The sequence below is a fragment of the Salvelinus namaycush genome, chromosome 31 (genome assembly GCF_016432855.1).
Source record: "Salvelinus namaycush isolate Seneca chromosome 31, SaNama_1.0, whole genome shotgun sequence".
NCBI classification, from domain to species: domain Eukaryota; kingdom Metazoa; phylum Chordata; class Actinopteri; order Salmoniformes; family Salmonidae; genus Salvelinus; species Salvelinus namaycush.
Window position 1 is genome coordinate 25,579,883 of NC_052337.1, and position 22,220 is coordinate 25,602,102.

The following is a 22,220-nucleotide window of genomic DNA, read 5'->3' on the forward strand; positions in this document are numbered from 1 at the left end:
TCATTTGCACGATGTCTCTCGTTCCTGTTCGCTTGTAAATGTCAAACTCACCAAAAATGACATTCGGTAGCTCATACATATATATGTATAACTTTTTGAGCTAGATTGCCTGTCTTTGCAATTAGTTTGTTTTCTTTTGCGCTCATTAGCATATTTAGCTAGCAGCCTGCAAGGAAATTTGCTATTACTTTTGCAAATTACTTGTTAGCATTCTGGTAATAGACGCCCAATGGTCTTTTTAGCATTTTTTTGACACCCCTCTGTGTACTACGCCGATAATACCATATATCCCTAGCTGAGAGAAGGATGGTATGACGATATGAAAATCTGGATGCCTCCCAATCCTAGAAGGAAGTGCTCTGCCCACTATACAGTCATGTCTCTGCCTGTGCTGTCATGCATGACCTTGTGCGTCAATGTACGTCTATTTGTTTTTTTGTGTGTATTTTATCCCCTTTTTTCTCCCAATTTCTATTACGATCTTGCTTTTGCAGTGCCTTGCACTCGCGTGTGTGTGTATGTGTATCAGTCTAGAGGAAAAATTACATTTGCGACATGGAGGTCAAATACAAACAATCCATTCATTACTACTCGTGAAGCTATTCCCCAACACCCCAAGTTGTTAAGGCAGGACAATAAGGTGAATGTTTTCTCACTCCACAAGAACTCTTGTGGCTTCGCCTTTCTGTCTGCCGCTGACCTCAAAGGTGAAGATTGAGTCAACTGTGCTTACGTGTCTGTGCAGAAACCTTGTAATTATATTATGGGGGTTTCCCTGTTGTTATTTGTCTCCTGTTTAGAGTCTATGGGTTTTCTATTGGGTTGTGTGTTAAGGCTGTATACAGTAGGTTCACTATCACCGTACTGAGTTGTGCTGGTTTGCTGAGGCTCTATATAGTGAGTCCAACACACTACATGTAACATCTACAGTGTCTTACTACGTTATATAAGTGTGCCTGTACTGTATGTGCCTGACTTTTATCCTCACTAAGTTATGTGTCTGACTCTGGCCGCTACTTGCAATTTCAGCTATGTGTGTGCCAAAGGTTCACCAGAGGAGACGCTTTGACTCCCATATGTGTTTGATTACAACCAGATGTCGAGTGTTTTCTGTTTGACCCTTTTGCAGGATATTGTATTGGTTGATACCTGAACACAAATACTGTAGTATAGTCATTCACCTGTCTGTATACTAACACATACAGTACCAGGCAACAGTTTGGACACACCTACTCATTCAAGGGTTTTTCTTAATTTTTTACGATTTTCTACATTGAAGAATAATAGTGAAGACATCAAAACTATGAAATAACATAGATGGAATCATGTAGTAACCAAACAAGTGTTAAACAAATCAATATATATTTTATACTTGAGATTCTTCAAAGTAGCCATCCTTTGCCTTGATGAACACTTTGCACACTCTTGGCATTCTCAAATTGAATCAAATCAAATCAAATGTTACTTGTAACATACACATGGTTAGCAGATGTTAATGTGAGTGTAGCGAAATGCTTGTGCTTCTAGTTCCGACCATGCAGTAATATCTAAGAGTACAGTATATACATATGAGATGAGTATTGTAGGCTATGTAAACATTAAATAAAGTGGAATTGTTTAAAGTGGCTAGTGATACATTTATTACATAAATTTTTCATTATTAAAGTGGCTAGAGATGAGTCAGTATGTTGGCAGCAGCCACTCAATGTTAGTGATGGCTGTTTAACAGTCTGATGGCCTTGAGATAGAAGCTGTTTTTCAGACTCTCGGTCCCAGCTTTGATGCACCTGTACTGACCTCGCCTTCTGAATGATAGCGGGGTGAAAAGGCAGTGGCTCGGGTGGTTGTTGTCCTTGATGATCTTTTTGGCCTTCCTGTGACATCAGGTGGTGTAGGTGTCCTGAAGGGCAGGTAGTTTGCCCCCGGTGATGCGTTGTGCAGACCTCACTACCCTTTGGAGAGCCATACCGTTGTGGGCGGAGCAGTTGCCGTACCAGGCGGTGATACAGCCCGACAGGATGCTCTCGATTGTGCATCTGTAACAGTTAGAATTTTTTTGGTGACAAGCCAAATTTCTTCAGCCTCCTGGGGTTGAAGAGGCGCTGCTGCGCTTTCTTCACCACGCTGTCTGTGTAGGTGGACCATTTCAGTTCGTCCGGGATGTCTACGCCGAGGAACTTAAAACTTTCCACCTTCTCCACTACTGTCCCGTCGATGTGGATAGGGGGCTGCTCCCTCTGCTGTTTCCTGAAGTCCACAATCATCTCCTTTGTTTTGTTGACATTGAGTGTGAGGTTATTTTCCTGACACCACACTCCGAGGGACCTGACCTCCTCCCTGTAGGCCGTCTCGTCGTTGTTGGTAATCAAGCCTACCACTGTAGTGTCGTCTGTAAACTTGATGATTGAGTTGGAGGCGTGCATGGCCACGCAGTCATGGGTGAACAGGGAGTACAGGAGAGGGCTGAGCACGCACCCTTGTGGGGCCCCAGTGTTGAGGATCAGCGGGGTGGAGATGTTGTTACCTACCCTCACCACCTGGGGGCGGCACGTCAGGAGGTCCAGGACCCAGTTGCACAGGGCGGGGTCGAGACCCAGGGTCTCGAGCTTAATGACGAGTTTGGAGGGTACTATGGTGTTAAATGCTGAGCTGTAGTCGATGAACAGCATTCTTACATGCTTGCGTCGTCTGTGGACCTATTGGGGTGGTAAGAAAATTGGAGTGGGTCTAGGGTGTCAGGTAGGGTGGAGGTGATATGGTCCTTGACTAGTCTATCAAAGCACTTCATGATGACTCAAGTGAGTGCTACGGGGCGATAGTCATTTAGCTCAGTTACCTTAGCTTTCTTGGGAACAGGAACAATGGTGGCCCTCTTGAAGCATGTGGGAACAGCAGCCTGGGATAAGGATTGATCGAATATGTCCGTAAACACACCAGGCAGCTGGTCTGTGCATGCTCTGAGGACGCGGCTGGGGATGCCGTCTTGGGCCAGCAGCCTTGCGAGGGTTAACACGTTTAAATGTTTTACTCACATTGGCTCTCTCAACCAGCTTCACCTGCAATGCTTTTCCAACAGTCTTGAAGGAGTTCCCACATATGCTGGGCACTTGTTGGCTGCTTTTCCTTCACTTTGTGGTCCAACTCATCCCAAACCATCTCAATTGGGGTGAGGTCGGGTGATTGTGGATGCCAGGTTATCTAAGCAGCACCATCACTCTCCTTATTGGTCAAATAGCCCTTACACAGCCTGGAGGTGTGTTGGGTCATTGTCCTGTTGAAAAACAAATGATTGTCCCACTAAGCGCAAACCTGGTGGGATAGCGTATCGCTGCAGAATGCTGTGGTAGCCATGCTGGGTAACTGTGCCTTGAATTCTAAATAAACCACAGACAGTGTCACCAGCAAAGCACCCCCACACCATCACACCTCCTCCTACATGCTTCACGGTGGGAACCACACATGCGGAGATCATCTGTTCACCTACTCTGCGTCTCACAAAGATACGGCCAAAAATCTCAAATTTGGACTCATCAGACCAAAGGATAGATTTCCACCAGTCTCTAATGTCCAGTTCTCGTGTTTTCTGGCCCAAACAATTCTCTTCTTTGTATTGGTGTCCTTTAGTAGTGGTTTCTTTGCAGCAATTCGACCATGAAGGCCTGATTCACGCAGTCTCCTCTGAATGGTTGATGTTGAGATGTGTCTGTTACTTGAACTCCGTGAAGTATTTATTTGGGCTGCAATCTGAGGCTGGTAACTCTAATGAATTTATCCTCCGCAGCAGAGGTAACTATGGGTCTTCCTTTCTTGTGGCGGTCCTCATTAGAGCCAGTTTCATCATAGCACTTGATGGTTTTTGCGACTGCGCTTGAAGAAACTTTCAAAGTTCTTGACATTTTCCGGATTGACTGACTTTCATGTCTTAAAGTAATGATGGACTGTCGTTTCTCTTTGAGCTGTTCTTGCCAGAATATGAACTTGATATTTTACCAAATAGGTCTATCTTCTCCACCCCTACCTTGTCACAACACAACTAATTGGCTCAAACGCATGAAGAAGGAAAGAAATTCCACAAATTAACTTTAACAAGGCACACCTGTTAATTGAAATGCATTCCAATTAGTTTTGATGTCTTCACTATTATTCTATGATGTAGAAAATAGTAAAAATAAGAACAAACCCTTCAATGAGTAGGTGTGTCAAATTTTGACTGGTACTGTATACAGTTGAAGTCAGAAGTTTACATACACCTGAGCCAAATACATTTAAACTCAGTTTTTCACAATTTCTGACATTTAATCCTAGTAAAAATTCCCTGTCTTAGGTCAGTTACGATCACCACTTTATTTTAGTAATGTAAAATGTCAGAATAATTTCTTTTATCACATTCCGAGTGGGTCAGAAGTTTACATATACTCAATTAGTATTTGGTAGCATTGCCTTTAAATTGTTTAACTTGGGTCAAACATTTCGGGTAGCGAAACTCTTTTTAAGTTCTGCCCACAAATTTTCTATAGGATTGAGGTCAGGGCTTTGTGATGGCCACTCCAATACCTTGACTTTGTTGTCCTTAAGCCATTTTGCCACAACTTTGGAAGTATGCTTGGGGTCATTGTCCATTTGGAAGACCCATTTGCGACCAAGCTTTAACTTCCTGACTGATGTCTTGAGATGTTGCTTCAATATATCCACATAATTTTACATCCTCATGATGCCATCTATTTTGTGAAGTGCACCAGACCCTCCTGCAGCAAAGCACCCCCACAACATGATGCTGCCACCCCCGTGCTTCATGGATGGGATGGTGTTCTTCGGCTTGCAAGCATCCCCCTTTTTCCTCCAAACATAACAATGATCATTATGGCCAAACAATTCTATTTTTGTTTCATCAGACCAGAGGACATTTCCCCAAAAAGGACGATCTTTATCCCCATGTGCAGTTGCAAACCGTAGTCTGGCTATTTTATGGCGGTTTTGGAGCAGTGGCTTCTTCCTTACTGAGCTGCCTTTCAGGTTACACCGATATAGGACTCGTTTTACTGTGGATATAGATTCTTTTTTTACCTGTTTCCTCCAGCATCTTCACAAGGTCATTTGCTGTTGTTCTGGAATTGATTTGTACTTTTCCCACCAAAGTACGTTCATCTCTAGGAGACAGAACGTGTCTCCTTCGTCCTTCGGCTGCATGGTCCCATGGTGTTTATACTTGCATACTATTGTTTGTACAGATGAACGTGGTACCTTCAGGCGTTTGGAAATTGCTCCCAAGGATGAACCAGACTTGTTGAGGTCTACAATTGTTTTTCTGATGTCTTGGCTGATTTCTTTTGATTTTCCCATGATGTCAAGCAAAGAGGCACTGAGTTTGAAGGTAGGCCTCAATATACATCCACAGGTACACCTTCAATTGACTCAAATTATGTCAATTAGCCTATCAGAAGCTTCTAAAGCCATGTCATCGTTTTCTGGAATTTTCCAAGCTGTTTAAATGCACAGTCAACTTCGTGTATGTGAACTTCTGACCTACTGGAATTGTGATATAGTGAATTGTAAGTGAAATAATCTGTCTGTAAACAATTGTTGGAAAAATTACTTGTGTCATGCACAAAGTAGATGTCCTATCCGACTTGCCAAAACTATAATTTGTTAACAAGACATTTGTGGAGTGGTTGAAAAACAAGTTTTAATAGCTGTAACCTAAGTGTATGTAAACTTCCAACTTCAACTGTATCCACTGAAAGCTCACAGTTAGATTAATCTCTTCTTCTCTACAGATCGGGGAGAGATCTCGCTTCTCACTTGTTGCTGTTGTCAATCACAGGGTCTATAATACAAAAGCAGCCCTGCCACACAGATAAGCGAGAGATTGAGTGCAAGAGAAGAGGAACGTGAGATAGTGGAGGTTAGAGGACGGTCAGACCTCTGAATTCTTTCTGTGACTGAAGGAAAATCCCTGTTTTTTGCGTTGTGTTCATTCAGAGATGGGAGAACTAAGGGCCGGTAAACAAGGTGCTTGAAACAGTGCTGTTTTTATTAGCCATGGTAAAAAACAAAAAATCTAGCTGACTGGCAGTGGAGTGGAAGAAACTGGTTGTTTCCGTGTGTTATGAGTGATTTGTGTTCCCTCGTATTATGAGCGATAAAATAGCACGGGCCCTCTCACTAGCTCTGTCTGTGTTGTCATGACCGGGCGAGAGTCAATGTAGGATGAGGTTTGTCCTTAGACACTGATCTAAGGTCAGTTTGGCATTTTCCCACTATTAGTAAAGACCAGGATTTGGGGAGTTTACGCTGATCCTAGATATGTGCCTATGGGTAACTGGGACTCACCCATTGTTCACTAATGACTTGTAGTATCGACTACAGTAGGTTGGCCCCTACAGGGTTAGTTGATTTCAGCTGATCCTAGATCTGTGCCTATGGTCAACTGGGAGTAGTTTCAGGCCTTCTAGGCTAGCGGTAGATAGAGCAGCTGCTCCTTGGCTCCCAGGCTACACAGAAACCTGCCCTGGGCCTGCACACACACACAAACACCTCATTAACACATCACTCCTGTTATCATTGGATAAAATTACTCTTGCCGACCGACTATGATCTATGATCCCTTATTGATGTCACTTGTTAAGTCCACTTCAATCAGTGTAGATGAAGGGAAGGAAAAAAATGTTAAAGAAGGATTTTTAAGCCTTGAGACAATGGAAACATGGATTGTGTATGTGTGTCATTGAGAGGGTGAATGAGAGGGTGAAAATATTGAAGTGCCACAAATGAACTTTTAACAAAGCACACCTGTTAATTGAAAAGCATTCCAGGTGACTACCTCATGAAGCTGGTTGAGAGAATGCCAAGAGTGTGTAATGCTGACATCAAGGCAAAGGGTGGCTACTTTAAAGAATCTCAAATATAAAATATATTTTGATTTGTTTTGACACTTTTTTCGTTTCTACATTATTCCATATGTGTTATTTCATAGTTTTGATGTCTTCACTATTATTCTACAATGTAGAAAATAGTAAAAATAAAGAAAAACCCTTGAGTGAGTAGGTGTGTCCAAACTTTTGACTAGTACTTTTGTCACGTTCCTGACCTGTTTTCTGTTAGTTTTGTATGTGTTAGTTGGTCAGGACGTGAGTTTGGGTGGGCAGTCTATGTTTTCTGTTTCTATGTTGGTTTAAAGGGTGACCTGATATGGCTCTCAATTAGAGGCAGGTGGTTTTCATTTCCTCTGATTGAGAGTCATATTAAGGTAGGTGTTTTCACACTGTTTGTTGTGGGTGGTTGTCTCCTGTGTCTGTGTTTGTCGCGCCACACGGGACTGTCTCGGTTTGTTTGTACGTTCGTTCTTTTATGTAGTCAGTTTTCCTGTTCATGCGTTCTTCGTGTTTAATGTAAGTTCGTCGTCCAGGTCTGTCTACGTCGTTTATTGTTTTGTAGTTTGTTAAAGTGTTGTCGTGTTTTTCCGTTTTGTAAATAAATATTATGTCGAATTCAAACGCTGCATTTTGGTTCAATCCCTGCTCCTCCTCTTCGGATGAAGAGGAGGAGGAAAGCCGTTACAACTTTATATTAGCCCACACACCTATAAGGATTCACTTTCATGCTAGGCTTAGGACCTCATATTGAAGCTTATATAGACTTCAACTGACGTATAAAACAATCTTAAAACTATCTACTTTGGTTCAGATACAAGCATCATGAAACCTCTAACACAATAAATGCATTTGACTTGGTGAAAATACTTTTTTGGGACCTAACTTGCTTACCACTTTTTCCGTGTGGTTTCTTCCTTCACAGACTCCATGAAATTATGAACTTTTCCTAAATATTTTGTCAAATCATACAGTTCATTTTGTGTATGGTTTCCTACAGACCAGGGTGGCTCAATTTACCCATTTTGCTCAATTTACCCCACTGTCCCCTACTGTGCTAATGTATTAGCCTATAGCAGGAGTTTCAATGGGGTCATGAGGGTAATTGATACGGTAATTTGAATGTAGCTACAGAGTCCAGCTACCTTAGTGATTCTAGGGGGGGTACAGTGCAGTCTCAGCCATACAGAGACCCTACATGGCCTCACAGTGAACCTGTTTCAGGTTTAGAAGTGACCCCTGTCAGATTCTGTGTCTAAGGTTTTCACATTCACACAGAGTGACTCCAGCGGATGGTGGATGTCTGCTCCTTTGCTTTGGAAGAAGCACATCCGGGCCTATTTTTAGGCCAGATTATCGACTTGCCAATGTTTATATCTCAGATTACACACACTCTGTCATTATGGAAGAGTGGCCTTGTAATTACGAGGCATATTTTTCATAGGGGCTGTTCCACCAAAAACACTTGTATGCTATACTGTACAGACTACAGAAAGACAATTTCACACACGCACGCACGCACGCACGCACGCACACACACACACACACACACACACACCGTGTAGCAGCTGCAGGAGGAAACGTCCCTTCCCCTAGGCTCATGATGGTCACATGTTGGCAGGAGTGAGATTCTGACCCCTCCACCCCCTCACACACACAAACACACACACATGCCCTTCTTTAAAGCTGGGACCCTCCACCCCATATTTCCAACCACCTAAGCACATTGAGATCTATTTTTCCAGCAAGGTGCCCTATTTTGCTGCGTGTTTCCATGTAGTCTGTTCTTCCATCAAGCTCCAATGGGACAGACAGTATTCTTTTCTGAAAGTTGGCGAGGGGTGGCATGGTGCCAGCCAGGACGGCGTGCCAAGCTAGGCCCTCACAGCTGGCTGAACACAGGAGAGGAGCCTAGCCCTGGCAGCGTGACTCTCCGAGAGGTCTCCCTTATCCTGCCAAATCAGCCTCAGTGGGTATTGAACGGAGCCTTTGTAAGATGTTCATTCTTAGCCTTGTTCTTCATAGACACCCGCACTGGAGCCTAATTTGAAGACTCTGTGATATTGAGTTGCATTCAAAAGCAAAATCAATGTCTCTTGTGGAGAGAGACTTAACGCTTTTCAACCATAATTTCCTAATGCGGATCAACGGTCCGTTGTTTATTGTATATAAATACAACCCACAGAAGTGAAACGACAGACTCTGTACACATGACGGCAATATTCCACCCTGGCCAGACTGTTTTCCTGTCTGAGAAAATCTATCCTCTGTGTCCTTGGTGTGTCTTCGCGTCTGTTTAAAGATCCCTCTCCCCGGTGCAGTGGGGTTGTCCTTTTTACTGCTCATCGATAGATTGAACAAACGTCCTATTTGACAAGGTTGCCGACTGCCTCACTCCCCTAGCCCTCTGATAGGCAACATAAACGTGTTACATTCCATCAAATGAAATTGAGAAGATGTCAGACACTGACTGTGCTCCAGTGATTGACCCTGACACAATTTCTCCCCCTTCTTCTCTCGCTCCTTGTCTTCCTTTCTTTTTCTCTGTTGCTCTCTCTTAATCTCTCCCTCCCTCTCTCCTTTTCTCTCTTTCTCACATGTGCCTATTCGGGTGTCATACTATAGAGTATATTCATTTTACAGCGGCTATGGTGAAGATAATATGATTCATATGGGTAGAACAGTTACAGCACTGCCTAGTAGCAGTGGATTTATTCCCGTTGCAAGGCAGAAATCAGAGCCCTGTTAGCAGGAATGCCATAGAGCTCTAGGTTACAGTATATTTAACATAAATGTAGCAGCCCATTATTCACTTAACATTGTATACAACTTTATTTGACGTGAAAGAGCTACAACGAGTGCATTAGTTGTCTCAGATTACAAGGATAGAATAGGGTCTTATAATGAACTTATCATGTCAGTGTCATTCAATTCTAAACCTTTTCAATAATGAGGGCACAGTCATTGAGGTGGAAATGTTGATTTATAGTGGGATCAGTCCTAGAGAATTAGTTTGTGGTTATGTCATATTGAGGCCACTCTTCTCTTTCATTACAGTAATCCACCACTCAATTACAATTCAACCAACTTTATTGATGCTAATTATGATAATACAAAAATGATTACAGTATACAAATATAATAACACTCTGTCTCTCTTTGTGTATTGTAATTCAATGAACTTTATTGATACTAATTACAGTATACAGAAGTAATAATTACACACTCTTTCTCTTCTGCTCCAGGCAGAGCTGACGGGCATCAAGTGGAGGTGCTACAGCTTCCGTGGCGGGGGTGAGTACGGGCCAGTGATCTCGGCACCAGCCCAGGACGACCCGGTGCTGCGCAGCTTCATGCGCTGCGTGCAGGCCAACCTCCTGTGTGTGTGGCGCCGCAAAGTCAAGCCTGACGCTAAGGAGCTGTGGATCTTCTGGTGGGGCGACGAGCCCAACCTCTCTGACATCATCCATCACGAGCTGGAAGGTGAGACCCCCGCTGCTGAGAGCTGCTGAGAGCTGCTGCACATTCATACGCTCATCTTCTGGGTCTATACGTGTTAGAAATTGTGACAGAATCTGAGATTTTATTTTTAGTATTGTTTGTTGTGTAGCGTTGTGTGGTGTGATGTACTGTGTTGTGTTGTGTAGCATTGTGCTGGCTCAGGAGAGTCTATGTGATGAAGCACACAGTAACAGACTACCTAAGTGGATTTGTCTTGCCGTTGTTCGGATCCTTGTGTGTCTGTGTGTGTGCATTACCCAAAGATATCTCACCCGAAAGAGTGCCACTGTCAGCACTATCGCCTCTATTTATAGAAGCATTTGCATTATCTGGCTGCACATGTGCAGCAGGGAACCCTAGCTTATTGACTAAGCCAGGGGAAGAGAGTGAAAAGAGAGGGAACAAGAGGAAGGAGAGAAGCATTGGTTTATGGAAAGGTTTGGGTAGTATAGCAGAGAGAGGGGAGAAGGTAGAGGAGAGGAGTACAGAGTAAAGCAGAAGAGAGAGGAGAGGAGAGGAGGAAAGGAGGAAGGGGAAGACAGAGGGTGGTGTAGTGGAGAGTTATAGATGTGATGAGAAGACAGGAGCAGATAGAAGATTCATCCCTCTTTCTCTTCTTCATGAAAGGTGACATGAATGAACGGTGATGCCTTTGTATGGATCAACGTCGCTGGATTTTGTTAAGGAGTTCGTTTAACTTGTTTGGGTGTGTGTCTTCCCTGCTGTGGTGGGAAACGGACTGTACATAATGAAATCACAGATTTGTAACCTCTGCTGTTTCCACTGTTGTTGTTGGCTATTTCAACACTAGGAAGTGAGTTTATTTTGAGATACTCATTATCCCGGAGATATTGATAGACAACGCTTCAGTGAAAGAAAAATTCCGGAAGTGTGTCCATCTTGGAAAAGTAGTGAAATGCATTAATATGTGCAAAGTTACAGCTATTGATATTTATGAGCATCTGGAATGTTAATAAGAATTTCTTGTGATCCCCTTGGCATGCCCAATTAAACAAAGGATATGTTGTTTCAGGAGGACTGTTTATAAAATCATCAAAAGCCACAGAGAGAAACATTCACTCTGCATCACATTATGATAATATTCTTCACAACATGTCACACGTCTACTCTCTTTTACAATATTTGCCTTGAGTGAGCCTTATTAATAATAGTAGACAATACAGCACTTTAGAAGTGAGAAATGAATCGCTAATTAAGGGGTAGATTCATTCTTTGCTAGTTAATTTGCCGTTATAATGTGGAATCCGTTAAAGTGTGTGATGGGGGACTGGAAGAACAATCGTAGTGTCCCTGTTGGTATCCGAGGGGGGAATCATATCCCTGTTTCTCTAGGGCTGCAGTGACTTCTCTCTCTCTCGCTCTCTCTCTCTCTCTCTCTCTCCACACAGTCTCTCTCTCCTGTCTCTCCTGTCTCTCTTCTCTCTCTCTCTCTCTCTCTCTCTCTCTCTCTCTCTCTCTCTCTCTCTCTCTCTCTCTCTCTCTCTCTCTCTCTCTCTCTCTCTCTCTCTCTCTCTCTCTCTCTCTCTCTGTCCCCACACAGTCTCTCTCTCCTGTCTCTCTCTCTCTCTCTCTCTCTCTCTCTCTCTCTCTCTCTCTCTCTCTCTCTCTCTCTCTCTGAGGCTGGGCCAACGCCTGATCCGGAGATTACATAAAGCAACAGCATCTATGTATCTGATGCATTTAATGAAATGAGATGGAATGCTGAGAGGAGGAGGAGGACAGCATGAGGTTAGTCCACTAATCTCCAGGCTTGTCGTTCCTCGCCACTGGGCCACACTCATCGATTCTCGTCATTGGCCAAAATAGTGTATGCAGGAGAAAACACTGTGGTGCTGCTGCTGATTGCATAACCTCTGTAGGATTTCACCGCTGCTAATGTCTCTCTACTGCTGCAGAGGCAGTCCACCAGCGCAGTGGTTGCTCTTAGCAGGGGATGCCTGTGTCCTCTCTCTGTGTCTGTGTGTGTGTTTTATGGCAGGGAGCAGGGAGGGAAGGCAGGGCTTCCTGCTTATCAGATGAAGCGTGGGAGAAAATAAAGCGGAGGTTTTAGGTGTGTGACGAACGGTCAGTGCAGAGCGTAGGACTGCTATACTGTGGCCTCCGTTACCAAGAGATCCAGTCCACCTCACTCGGTCACTCACAAACCAAACATACTTACCCCCTTCATCCCTCCATTCCTCTGAATCAGCTCTGAACTCAAGGGTTTCCAGACCTTGGTTGCCCCACCATCCCCCCTCCCCTCTTCTAACCTCCTCTCCCTCTCTTCTCCCCCTGCAATTCTTCCTCCATTATTCCCTGGCATGTCTCCACACAGGGACCTCTGTGCAGCTGGCCCGGGAGACACAGGGAGCCAAAGGTCGAGGGTCTTGAATAGAGCGCAGGACAAAAACATTGTAATGGGCTGGCTGGGGACACCTCTGTCTCTGGGAGGGAGACCAGAGATAATGCTTTTGAGGGGGAAAAACTATTTAGCCCTCACGTTTTGTTACGGTTTTGTTAAAGATGAGGAGATATGGTGTAGATAAAGATGAGGAGATATGGTGTAGATAAAGATGAGGAGATATGGTGTAGATAAGGATGAGGAGATATGGTGTAGATAAAGATGAGGAGATATGGTGTAGATAAAGATGAGGAGATATGGTGTAGATAAAGATGAGGAGATATGGTGTAGATAAAGATAAGGAGATATGGTGTAGATAAAGATGAGGAGATATGGTGTAGATAAAGATGAGGAGATATGGTGTAGATAAAGATAAGGAGATATGGTGTAGATAAAGATGAGGAGATATGGTGTAGATAAAGATAAGGAGATATGGTGTAGATAAAGATAAGGAGATATGGTATATCTAATGAGGATTTCATGAAATAATGGACATTTCCTAATCTGCCCGTTTTTTTTTTTACAGTGCAAAATTATGCAATAATATTATGCAATATTAATTACAGTGATACCATTGCATACTGTATGTCCACATTTAGATTTTGAAGTGGTAATCAGGTTGATGATGTACTGTATTTCATGATAATGGCATTATTCATAGCTGGTATTTTCAGTATGGAATATCTGGTTTTCAGAAAACATGTAATTGACAAAAGAGCTCCAGTAATATCATTTCTCTGTTTAATCCGGGTGATGGAATCCGCCACTACAAGGATTGATCTCTGACCTAGCCCATGGTCACTGTGTGGTGTGCAGAGAGCTGCCATTTCCCCTTGATCACTAAGGACTGATACATACTCATTGTGAGTCAGATGTAATATGCTGTTACACCACTGCAACATTTACACAGTTTTCGCTTAAAGTAGTACATAATGGGGAATGAGGTGAATTCATATTTATTAAATTACTGGCACAAAATTTTACTCCGCATTTGAATGTTTTTATAGGGATATTAAAGTTGCCGATTATTAAGGTAATTAAGGTAATTATTAAGGTAGTGTGTTCAGGTATCAGTGTCTCAGTCTCTCTCGCTCTCTCGGCTCTGTATGCCATTGTCATTGGCTCAATGTCGAACCAGTGGAGTGTTTAAACATCATGCCCAATACATACAGCTGTGATTAGCCTCCCCCGGGTCCTAAGACCTGGTGGAATTGCCCTATATTTTCACTATCTCAATAATACTGCTTTATGAGAATCTCATATTACGTTTTTCTTTTTTGGTAGCATGGGGAGGGGGTAATCTGATCTAGAAATGGATTTTGGTGAAGTGACAGTCAGAAGTAGTTCTGGGCCTTGGGTTCTGGGTTATGCGTGTGGAGGAGAAGTGATTTATCAGTATGTGCTGTGCCCTACCGTGTGAGTTGTGTCATGCATGAGCAGCCTGAGAGGCGGTGATGCGCCGTACTGTGAGATGAGTCACTCTGTGTCCACGAACATGCGGTCAAGACCTCATAGCACACTGACTATCTTAACCTACAGTGCTGCTACTGTAATTATTACATTTGATTCTGAGCTTATTTGATGATTAGGACTGTTTGTGTTCATTGTGGGACTGTTGCTTTTTGTGTTTTCATGACTCCCATAACCCAGTTCGCCCTGTCTGTGGGCTCTGCTTTGCCATACCTTGAACTCACATTGTAATATCTGATCCCCTTCACTGGTCTAGATTCAGATTTGTTGTTTACCTCATAATGGTTGACAATGGGACTGTGGTGTGTAGATCAGTTTTCAAGGTGAAGTCTGATAAGAATGAGGGTCTTTGGAAGGTACACTGTATGACAACATGGTGGGCTCCACTGTGTTGGAGGCTCTGGCAGCATGCTGAAGGGCACTATGACCTGATGGTTGATGTTGAGCACCAATCAGTGCTGCTCCTGTTCCTCCACCTGAACAGCATGTGGCCAAGGTGAACGGAGGGGGGGAGAGGAACTTAAGGATTCACCTCATCATGTCAGGATCAGGAGCCACATCAGCGTATTCACTCAGGTGTCATGAATGTGGAAAGAACATTCAACACGTTATTGAATTAGTGTAGTTAGGCTGCTGTAACTTTAACCAAATGCGTATTCTCAAATTCATCCCAATTGTAGAAACACTGTAGTAGAGACTACGCTTTTCATTATCTGACTAAAACACTTCTTCCAGGCTTATCCGGTGTATTTTTATTTGCCCACCAGTAATGAGAGCAAATGAAGAAAGTAGCAAATGGAAAGGTGTTGATAAAGAAAAGGATTGTTATCAGCAGGATGGGATGGCGTAACAAAGATCTTAACACAACAAGTGGATTAGACTGACAATTCTAAGAAAAATGATCAATGATAACGAAATAAAGAGAGAGATGGCTGGCGGCTTCTCATTCACAACAACAGCATGGAAAGCCGTGCCAGATAGCAGACAGAAACGTGTCCTCTGTCAGAGCAGAGCGCTGGAGCTAGGGGCTATGGACCTCAGGAGAGAGCCGCCTGCAATGCTTTGTGAAACCCCAGGGGCTGTGTGTGTGTGTTTGCTTGTGTGTGTGTGTGTGTGTGTGTGTGTGTGTGTGTGTGTGTGTGTGTGTGTGTGTGTGTGTGTGTGTGTGTGTGTATGTGTGTGTCCGTAATTGGCAGGAGTTTATGTGCTGCCAGAGGTCATAAGGTTCCCAGTTAATTGTTCTCTGAAATAAACGATGCCAAATTTGTGTGTGTACTTGAGTGTTGGAGCAAGGATGACCTCTGCCTCCACCTGTCCTGTCTCACTGTGATCACATAATCTTCTGTGTTCAGTCTGTACTGTACCAAGGTCCTGCCCACTGCTGTCCACTGCTGCCCACTGCCCACCACCTGCTCCACTTGCCGGAATGGCATTAGATTAGTGCATATGATTATCATGGCCATATATATCTTTATATGGCTATAATTTTCAGTGCTGGCTAAGATTCTACTAGTAGTTTTATTTTGTTGCTGCCGTCCTGGTCTCCCTTGAAAAATAGATTTTTCATCTGTATTTATAAAGGACAATAAATACAACATAAGGTTTGTGTTATTTCTCATTGATGAAAAAATATTCACTTTAATGTACCCAACTAGTGTCTCTGATTAAATGTTAAAGTTGTTTCAGATGAAGATCATACACAGTATGGAGGGCTCTCAACGTTGTTTCAGATGAAGATCATACACAGTATGGAGGGCTCTCAACGTTGTTTCAGATGAAGATCATACACAGTATGGAGGGCTCTCAACGTTGTTTCAGATGAAGATCATACACAGTATGGAGGGCTCTCAACGTTGTTTCAGATGAAGATCATACACAGTATGGAGGGCTCTCAACGTTGTTTCAGATGAAGATCATACACAGTATGGAGGGCTCTCAACGTTGTTTCAGATGAAGATCATACACAGTATGGAGGGCTCTCAACGTTGTTTCAGATGAAGATCATACACAGTATGGAGGTGTCGCGCCCTGACCTTAGAGATCCTTTTTATGTCTCTATTTTGGTTTGGTCAGGGCATGAGTTGGGGTGGGCATTCTATGTTTTGTGTTCTATGTTTTGTATTTCTTTGTTGTTTGGCCGGGTGTGGTTCTCAATCAGAGGCAGCTGTCTATTGTTGTCTCTGATTGAGAACCATACTTAGGTAGCTCTTGCCCACATGGGTTTTGTGGGTAGTTGTTTTCTGTCTTTGTTTTCTGTCTTTTCTCTGCACCAGACAGAACTGTTTCGTGTTGGTCTATTTTTGTTATTTTGTCTTAGTGTTCTGAGTTAAAATAAATATAATGAACACGTACAACGCTGCACCTTGGTCCGATCCTTCTCATTCCAACGACAACCGTTACAGGAGGGCTCTCAACGTTGTTGCAACGTTGGGATGTACAAGCATTGCTCATGTGTCTATGGACAGAAAGAAGTGTCATCATCTAATGAGTCCATTACCGTTCTGTTCTTTTCTCCCCCCTCCTTTCTCTGCCAATCCTGCTGTCTGAGACACAGCCATTGTTTCAGTGATCTCACTGCCATACATCATGTGCTGAATATAGCTCCTTGAGCAAATCAATGATCGAAATAAAGAGAGAACGAACGAATGGAGGGCGGAATAAAAACACTGGGCTCTTCCCTTTTGCCAGTTTTCTATTTTTCTTCCCCTCAATGTGTTCTTTTGTCTTTCCATCTACAAGTTGTGAGCCAGTTGAATGTTATAGACAGCTGCTGGGAGATGTGACCTAGGCATTATCGAGTGAAATGCCAGACAGTGTTGCTTTCCCCCTCCTAGTCATAGTGGGCTGGACTTTACCTGCCTGCAGTGCACACATAGCCAAGGTGGGATTTGATGTCCCTAAACAAATTATATTCAGTCTAAACACTGTTAACAGATCTTGTCTGGAACCACATTGAATGTTTAACGGGGAATGGTGTGTCTGTGCTTTGGCAGGATATCCTGTTCATGTTTCTGACTGGGGCCTGATAAGGTGTGTGTGGGAGAGTGTTTTCAGAGAAGTGTTGTTGTGCTGTTAGGAAAGCGTTAGTGAAGGTAGAGATGTGAAGAGGGGTGGAGGTTGGATGAAAGAGACAAGGTCAACAAGGCAGTAGAAGTAATGGGTCAACCCCAGGAAGGGGCTGAACGACCTGGAACTACTGCTGCAGTATGGGCTGGAAAGAAACATATTCAGGATATACAATATCTTATGGAAAATGACCACTGTTTGGCAAATGTCCATCAGTGGAAAACTCTCGTAATTCAATCTCCCTGTTTCTAGAACTGTATTTGAATATCGATGACATGTACTTAAATTGTTAACTTTGTGCTTTGCTAGTTTATGCCGAGAAATGAAACTGAAACTAAATTCGAGAGCGAGAGAAAGGCCCAGGGATTTTAGTTCTGTATCTATTCATGATAAATCATTTAATTTGGCATTATACACATCAATGACTGACATTCTGTGTCATTGCGTTTCAACAGAGCTCCTTCAATTGTTACAGTCTAAAACCCGCCTAGACCTTAGAAACCCTGTAGTGTTCTGTAGTATCATTTTAGTCCGTGTAACTCCTCAACCCCCTCAGTACCTGCAGACCCCTTGAGTCACCAGTAGATGTATTACTCCATTTTGTTACTCTGGAGCCGAGGGGATCCCAGCGAGAGACTAGACCCTTTCATCTGATTTTAGTACAGGCCTTGATGAAGTATTGGCTGTTCTGTGTCAATGAGTTTTACCTGGCATCCATCCGTGTGTGGGCGTCTCTGCCTGCCGATCACCCCTTTCAGCCCTCCATTCAAGCTTGCGTTCTTTCAGGCTTTCTTTCCCCTCCTCCTTTGTTCTTTGATTTTCTGTGATGTTATGGCATTAAGCGACAGGGTACTCTGAACAGGGAACCCTCACAACATTTAACAACATGGCCATGTTTGTTCCTGGAGGTTGACTCAAACGGCAGTGACTGTGAGGGGAGCTACAGAACAGAACAGGTATGAATAATACCCTGTGTTTGTGCCTGAATTGTGAACTAGGTCGCTCCCTGACATATGTCACAATGGGACTTTGAGCGAGAAGTCATGTAGAAAAGGAAACTACGGATAATTGTCCCCAACAAACAGAACCTGTCGAGATAATTGAGAGCCCCCTGAAGGAATGCACGCTGCCGAGAGGAGTGAGTCTGCTGCCTACAGCTTCAGACTTTTTACAGTTTGGCCTTGGCTGGTGAAACAGTGAGTCACATGTGGAAATTAAGATTCCATGACAGCAAAAAAAGACAGAGTGAGAGGGGGGAGGGGTGGAGAGGGAGGAGAGAGAGGAGGGACGGAAGGGGAGAGACAGATGGGTAAGAGAGAGGGAGGAGGGGAGAGAGAGAAGAGAAAAGCAGGGAGTGAAAAGAGCAGGACAAGTGGAGGAAAAACAGCCTCAGTGATGTTTATTTGTACGTAAATTTACGAGGAGGGACTGAGTGTTTCTGATTTTCTCCCCCTCCTCTCGCAGGCTGCACAGGCATGGTCTGTGACCCCATGACTCAGAGTTGTGTGTGTGTGTGTGTGTCTGTGTGTTAGTGTGTGTGTGTGTGTGTGTGTGTGTGTGTGTGTGTGTGTGTGTGTGTGTGTGTGTGTGTGTGTGTGTGTGTGTGTGTGTGTGTGTGTGTCTGTGTGTGTGTGTGTGTGTGTGTGTGTGTGAGAGAGAGAGCGAGAGAGAGAGAAGTGTGTGATGACGAGGTAGAGGGAAGACGGTTCCCAGCTGCACAGAGGGAGGAGTGTACATTTCCCCTCCGCAAGCTTTCGGTTTTGAAAGAAAAGCCACCAACTGAAAGAAAGAGGGCTTTGTGTGTGTGTGTGTGTGTGTGTGTGTGTGTGTGTGTGTGTGTGTGTGTGTGTGTGTGTGTGTGTTTGTGTTTGTGTTTGTGTGTGCGTGTGCGTGTGCGTGTGCGTGTGCGTGTGTGTTTGTGTGTGTGTGTGTGTGTGTGTGTGTGTGTGTGTGTGTGTGTGTGTGTGTGTGTGTGTGTGTGTGTGTGTGAGAGAGAGAGAGAAGCAGAGAGTGCAAATTGGGATTGGGTAAAAAGCGAGAGGAAAAGAGGGGAGGAGAGAGGCAGAGAAGGGGGAGGAGAGGCGGGACAGACAGACTGAGAAAGGAGCTGCTGGTCTGCCAGTGGCTGGATTGAAGTACGTGTTGTTGGGCCCATGTTTACAGTACTTGCTGTACTTTGTTGTTCTATTTTCTCTTTCCATGCTCTGTCCTAGAGAGGAGAGATTGCCAATCTAGAGAACCCTTTTTTACGTCTCTCCAAAAAATGCCTAATCTGACAGCAGAGGAACACATCGAGAATGTGTGTGTGTGTGGGGACACACACACACGGGATCGAGTTTGGGAAACCCTGAAATAGAACAGACTTCTGAGTGATCTGTCTTCCGTTTAATGTGTAATTTCAATGAATAAATCGACTGTTGTTCACATTTCATACTTTTTAAATTAATGTTACAATTGAATGCCCTAATTATGACTTCAAATTGTAGACTGTACAAATCTTATTGGAGTCCTAACATTCTGGTACGTACTGTCATTTTCAGATTTCTGTATATCATCTCATGCCTCTTCATACATTTTACATTGCCAGAGATACACAATCAATGCATTTGTGTATGACTATTCTATTGATGTCTCTCTCCTTCACTGCTTTTTCTAGACTCCACCTGCCTAGTGGACATAACTCCTCAGCCAGAATGTCCCATAAGAAAGAACTCCATTGATTTCTCCCCACAAATCAATATCAATGGTTTATCACATAATAAAAACGACTATTCTATTGCAATAATATCACCAGCAACTATTCTACCGTATCAGGCTATTCCCTCAAATATACTGCAGTAATGTATTAATAAATACAGTAATTACCATAAAGTATATAATTAACACCACTGGATAGTGAAAACCAACACACTCTGAGGTTTTATAAGTGTGTAATCAGTGATGCTTTTTAATAGTCAAACAACGATAAATGGGTACTTTATTCTTTTCCTTTTTGCATTCTGCAAAGGGTGGCAATCTAAGTGTTATCTTGAATTTGACTGCATACCATCGACTGTTGCTATACCAGCTGAATCACTCAGCTGTTCATTTTACACCTTAACTCCAATGAGCAGCCAGAACACATTCACCTGGAAAACAGTGGTAGACAGGCCCCGTCATTCCTTGACTGTATTGTTGCTGCAGAGCATTAATAGGTGTGTTACAGTGCAAGGTTAATGTGAGTGCAGCAGCGAGATCTAGGGGGACCTGTGCTGTTCGGGGAGGTCTATCTGTTGACTGGCCTGGGTCTGGGCTGTGAACATGCTGTGTGTCTGAGTGGATCCTGTCCAGGGGCCAGCTCTCCTCTTCTCTGCTGGTGCTCCGCTCTGCTCCCATCCACTCTGCTGGGAATGAGGGGGAGTCTTGGCAAGAGGATATTACAGCCCCCCCCCCCTTTCCCTCTTTCTCTCCCTCTCTTTCTCTGTGTTTGTCTCTGTATCCCCCCCCCCTCTCCCTTTCTCTCTCTCTGGATTTCTCTATCCCCCTCTCTCTCTCCTCTTGGCTGAGTTCTCTTGTCCAGCTCCACCCAGCCCCTCTAGTGGAGAGAGACAGACACAGGAACAGGGGATACCTGTGGAATCACTAACCTCTGTGGCTGCTCTGGTGCCCTGCCTGGGTAACACCTCAAGGCCCTTTGGGAGGTAATGAAGTAATGAAGTGGCCCCAGGAAAGTCAATGTAGAGGGAGAACGAGCTTTCCATCACATTGGACTGCAGAACAATAGATGGGGCTGTGTAGCCTAATAGTGTTTATTATTTTTAAATTATTTTCACTTTATCTTTCATGACATTTGTTCTACCCTTTATCATTTGTAATGTTTATTATCATCACCCTGTGCTCCCAAAATCAACCATACATATGAATATTCATCCTTTTTGGATTTACATAGTAGTTACACAGATGCAATATTTACATGGTATTAATGTTGCATGTGGACACAAGACTTGTGGCAGTACACACCACTCTTGGGATGTAGACATGAAGCCATTGCATTATGAACATAGCCAACCTTTGTATTAGGAGGCAACATGTGTTATTACTGTGGTACTCCTGGAGCATCAGGTCTGTGCATGTGCATTAGCATCAGGTCTGTGCATGTGCATTATCATCAGGTCTGTGCATGTGCATTATCATCAGGTCTGTGCATGTGCATTAGCATCAGGTCTGTGCATGTCCATTATCATCAGGTCTGTGCATGTGCATTAGCATCAGGTCTGTGCATGTGCATTATCATCAGGTATGTGCATGTCCATTATCATCAGGTCTGTGCATGTCCATTATCATCAGGTTTGTGCATGTCCATTATCATCAGGTATGTGCATGTCCATTATCATCAGGTATGTGCATGTCCATTATCATCAGGTTTGTGCATGTCCATTATCATCAGGTATGTGCATGTGCATTATCATCAGGTATGTGCATGTCCATTATCATCAGGTCTGTGCATGTGCATTATCATCAGGTCTATGCATGTGCATTATCATCAGATATGTGCATGTGCATTATCATCAGGTATGTGCGTGTGCATTATCATCAGGTCTGTGCATGTGCATTATCATCAGGTCTGTGCATGTCCATTAGTGCCTTAGGACAAGAGCTTGAATCCAGGTACTTAACGTGTGTCTGGAATGTGAAGCTGAGTGGATGTTGAAGAAAGCATCACTTCACTCTGCAAAACAACGTTGGATATGAAGAGTCTGACTAAGGCCAACTGAGGCTGTGATATGGTCGAGATGGTATTCCACACAAAAGAAGCCCACTTAACTTTCACACTTCACATGTAGTCCCTCCAGAGCACATGAGCCAAATGTTAAACACAATATGTTCATGTTTAAATACTTAAATTCCATCCGTTTTTCCTCCCTGTTGGACCCT

General features: G+C 43.6%; 1 protein-coding gene across 1 annotated transcript in view; it reads left to right on the forward strand.

The window, feature by feature from the left end:
- The window catches only part of LOC120025656 (mediator of RNA polymerase II transcription subunit 13-like), a 115,605-nt gene that overhangs the window by 12,307 nt on the left and 81,078 nt on the right, over positions 1-22,220 (forward strand). The window contains exon 2 of the mRNA XM_038970203.1: positions 10,114-10,351. Within this exon, the coding sequence (XP_038826131.1) occupies positions 10,114-10,351 (238 nt within the window). The remainder of the gene's footprint in view (positions 1-10,113; positions 10,352-22,220) is intronic.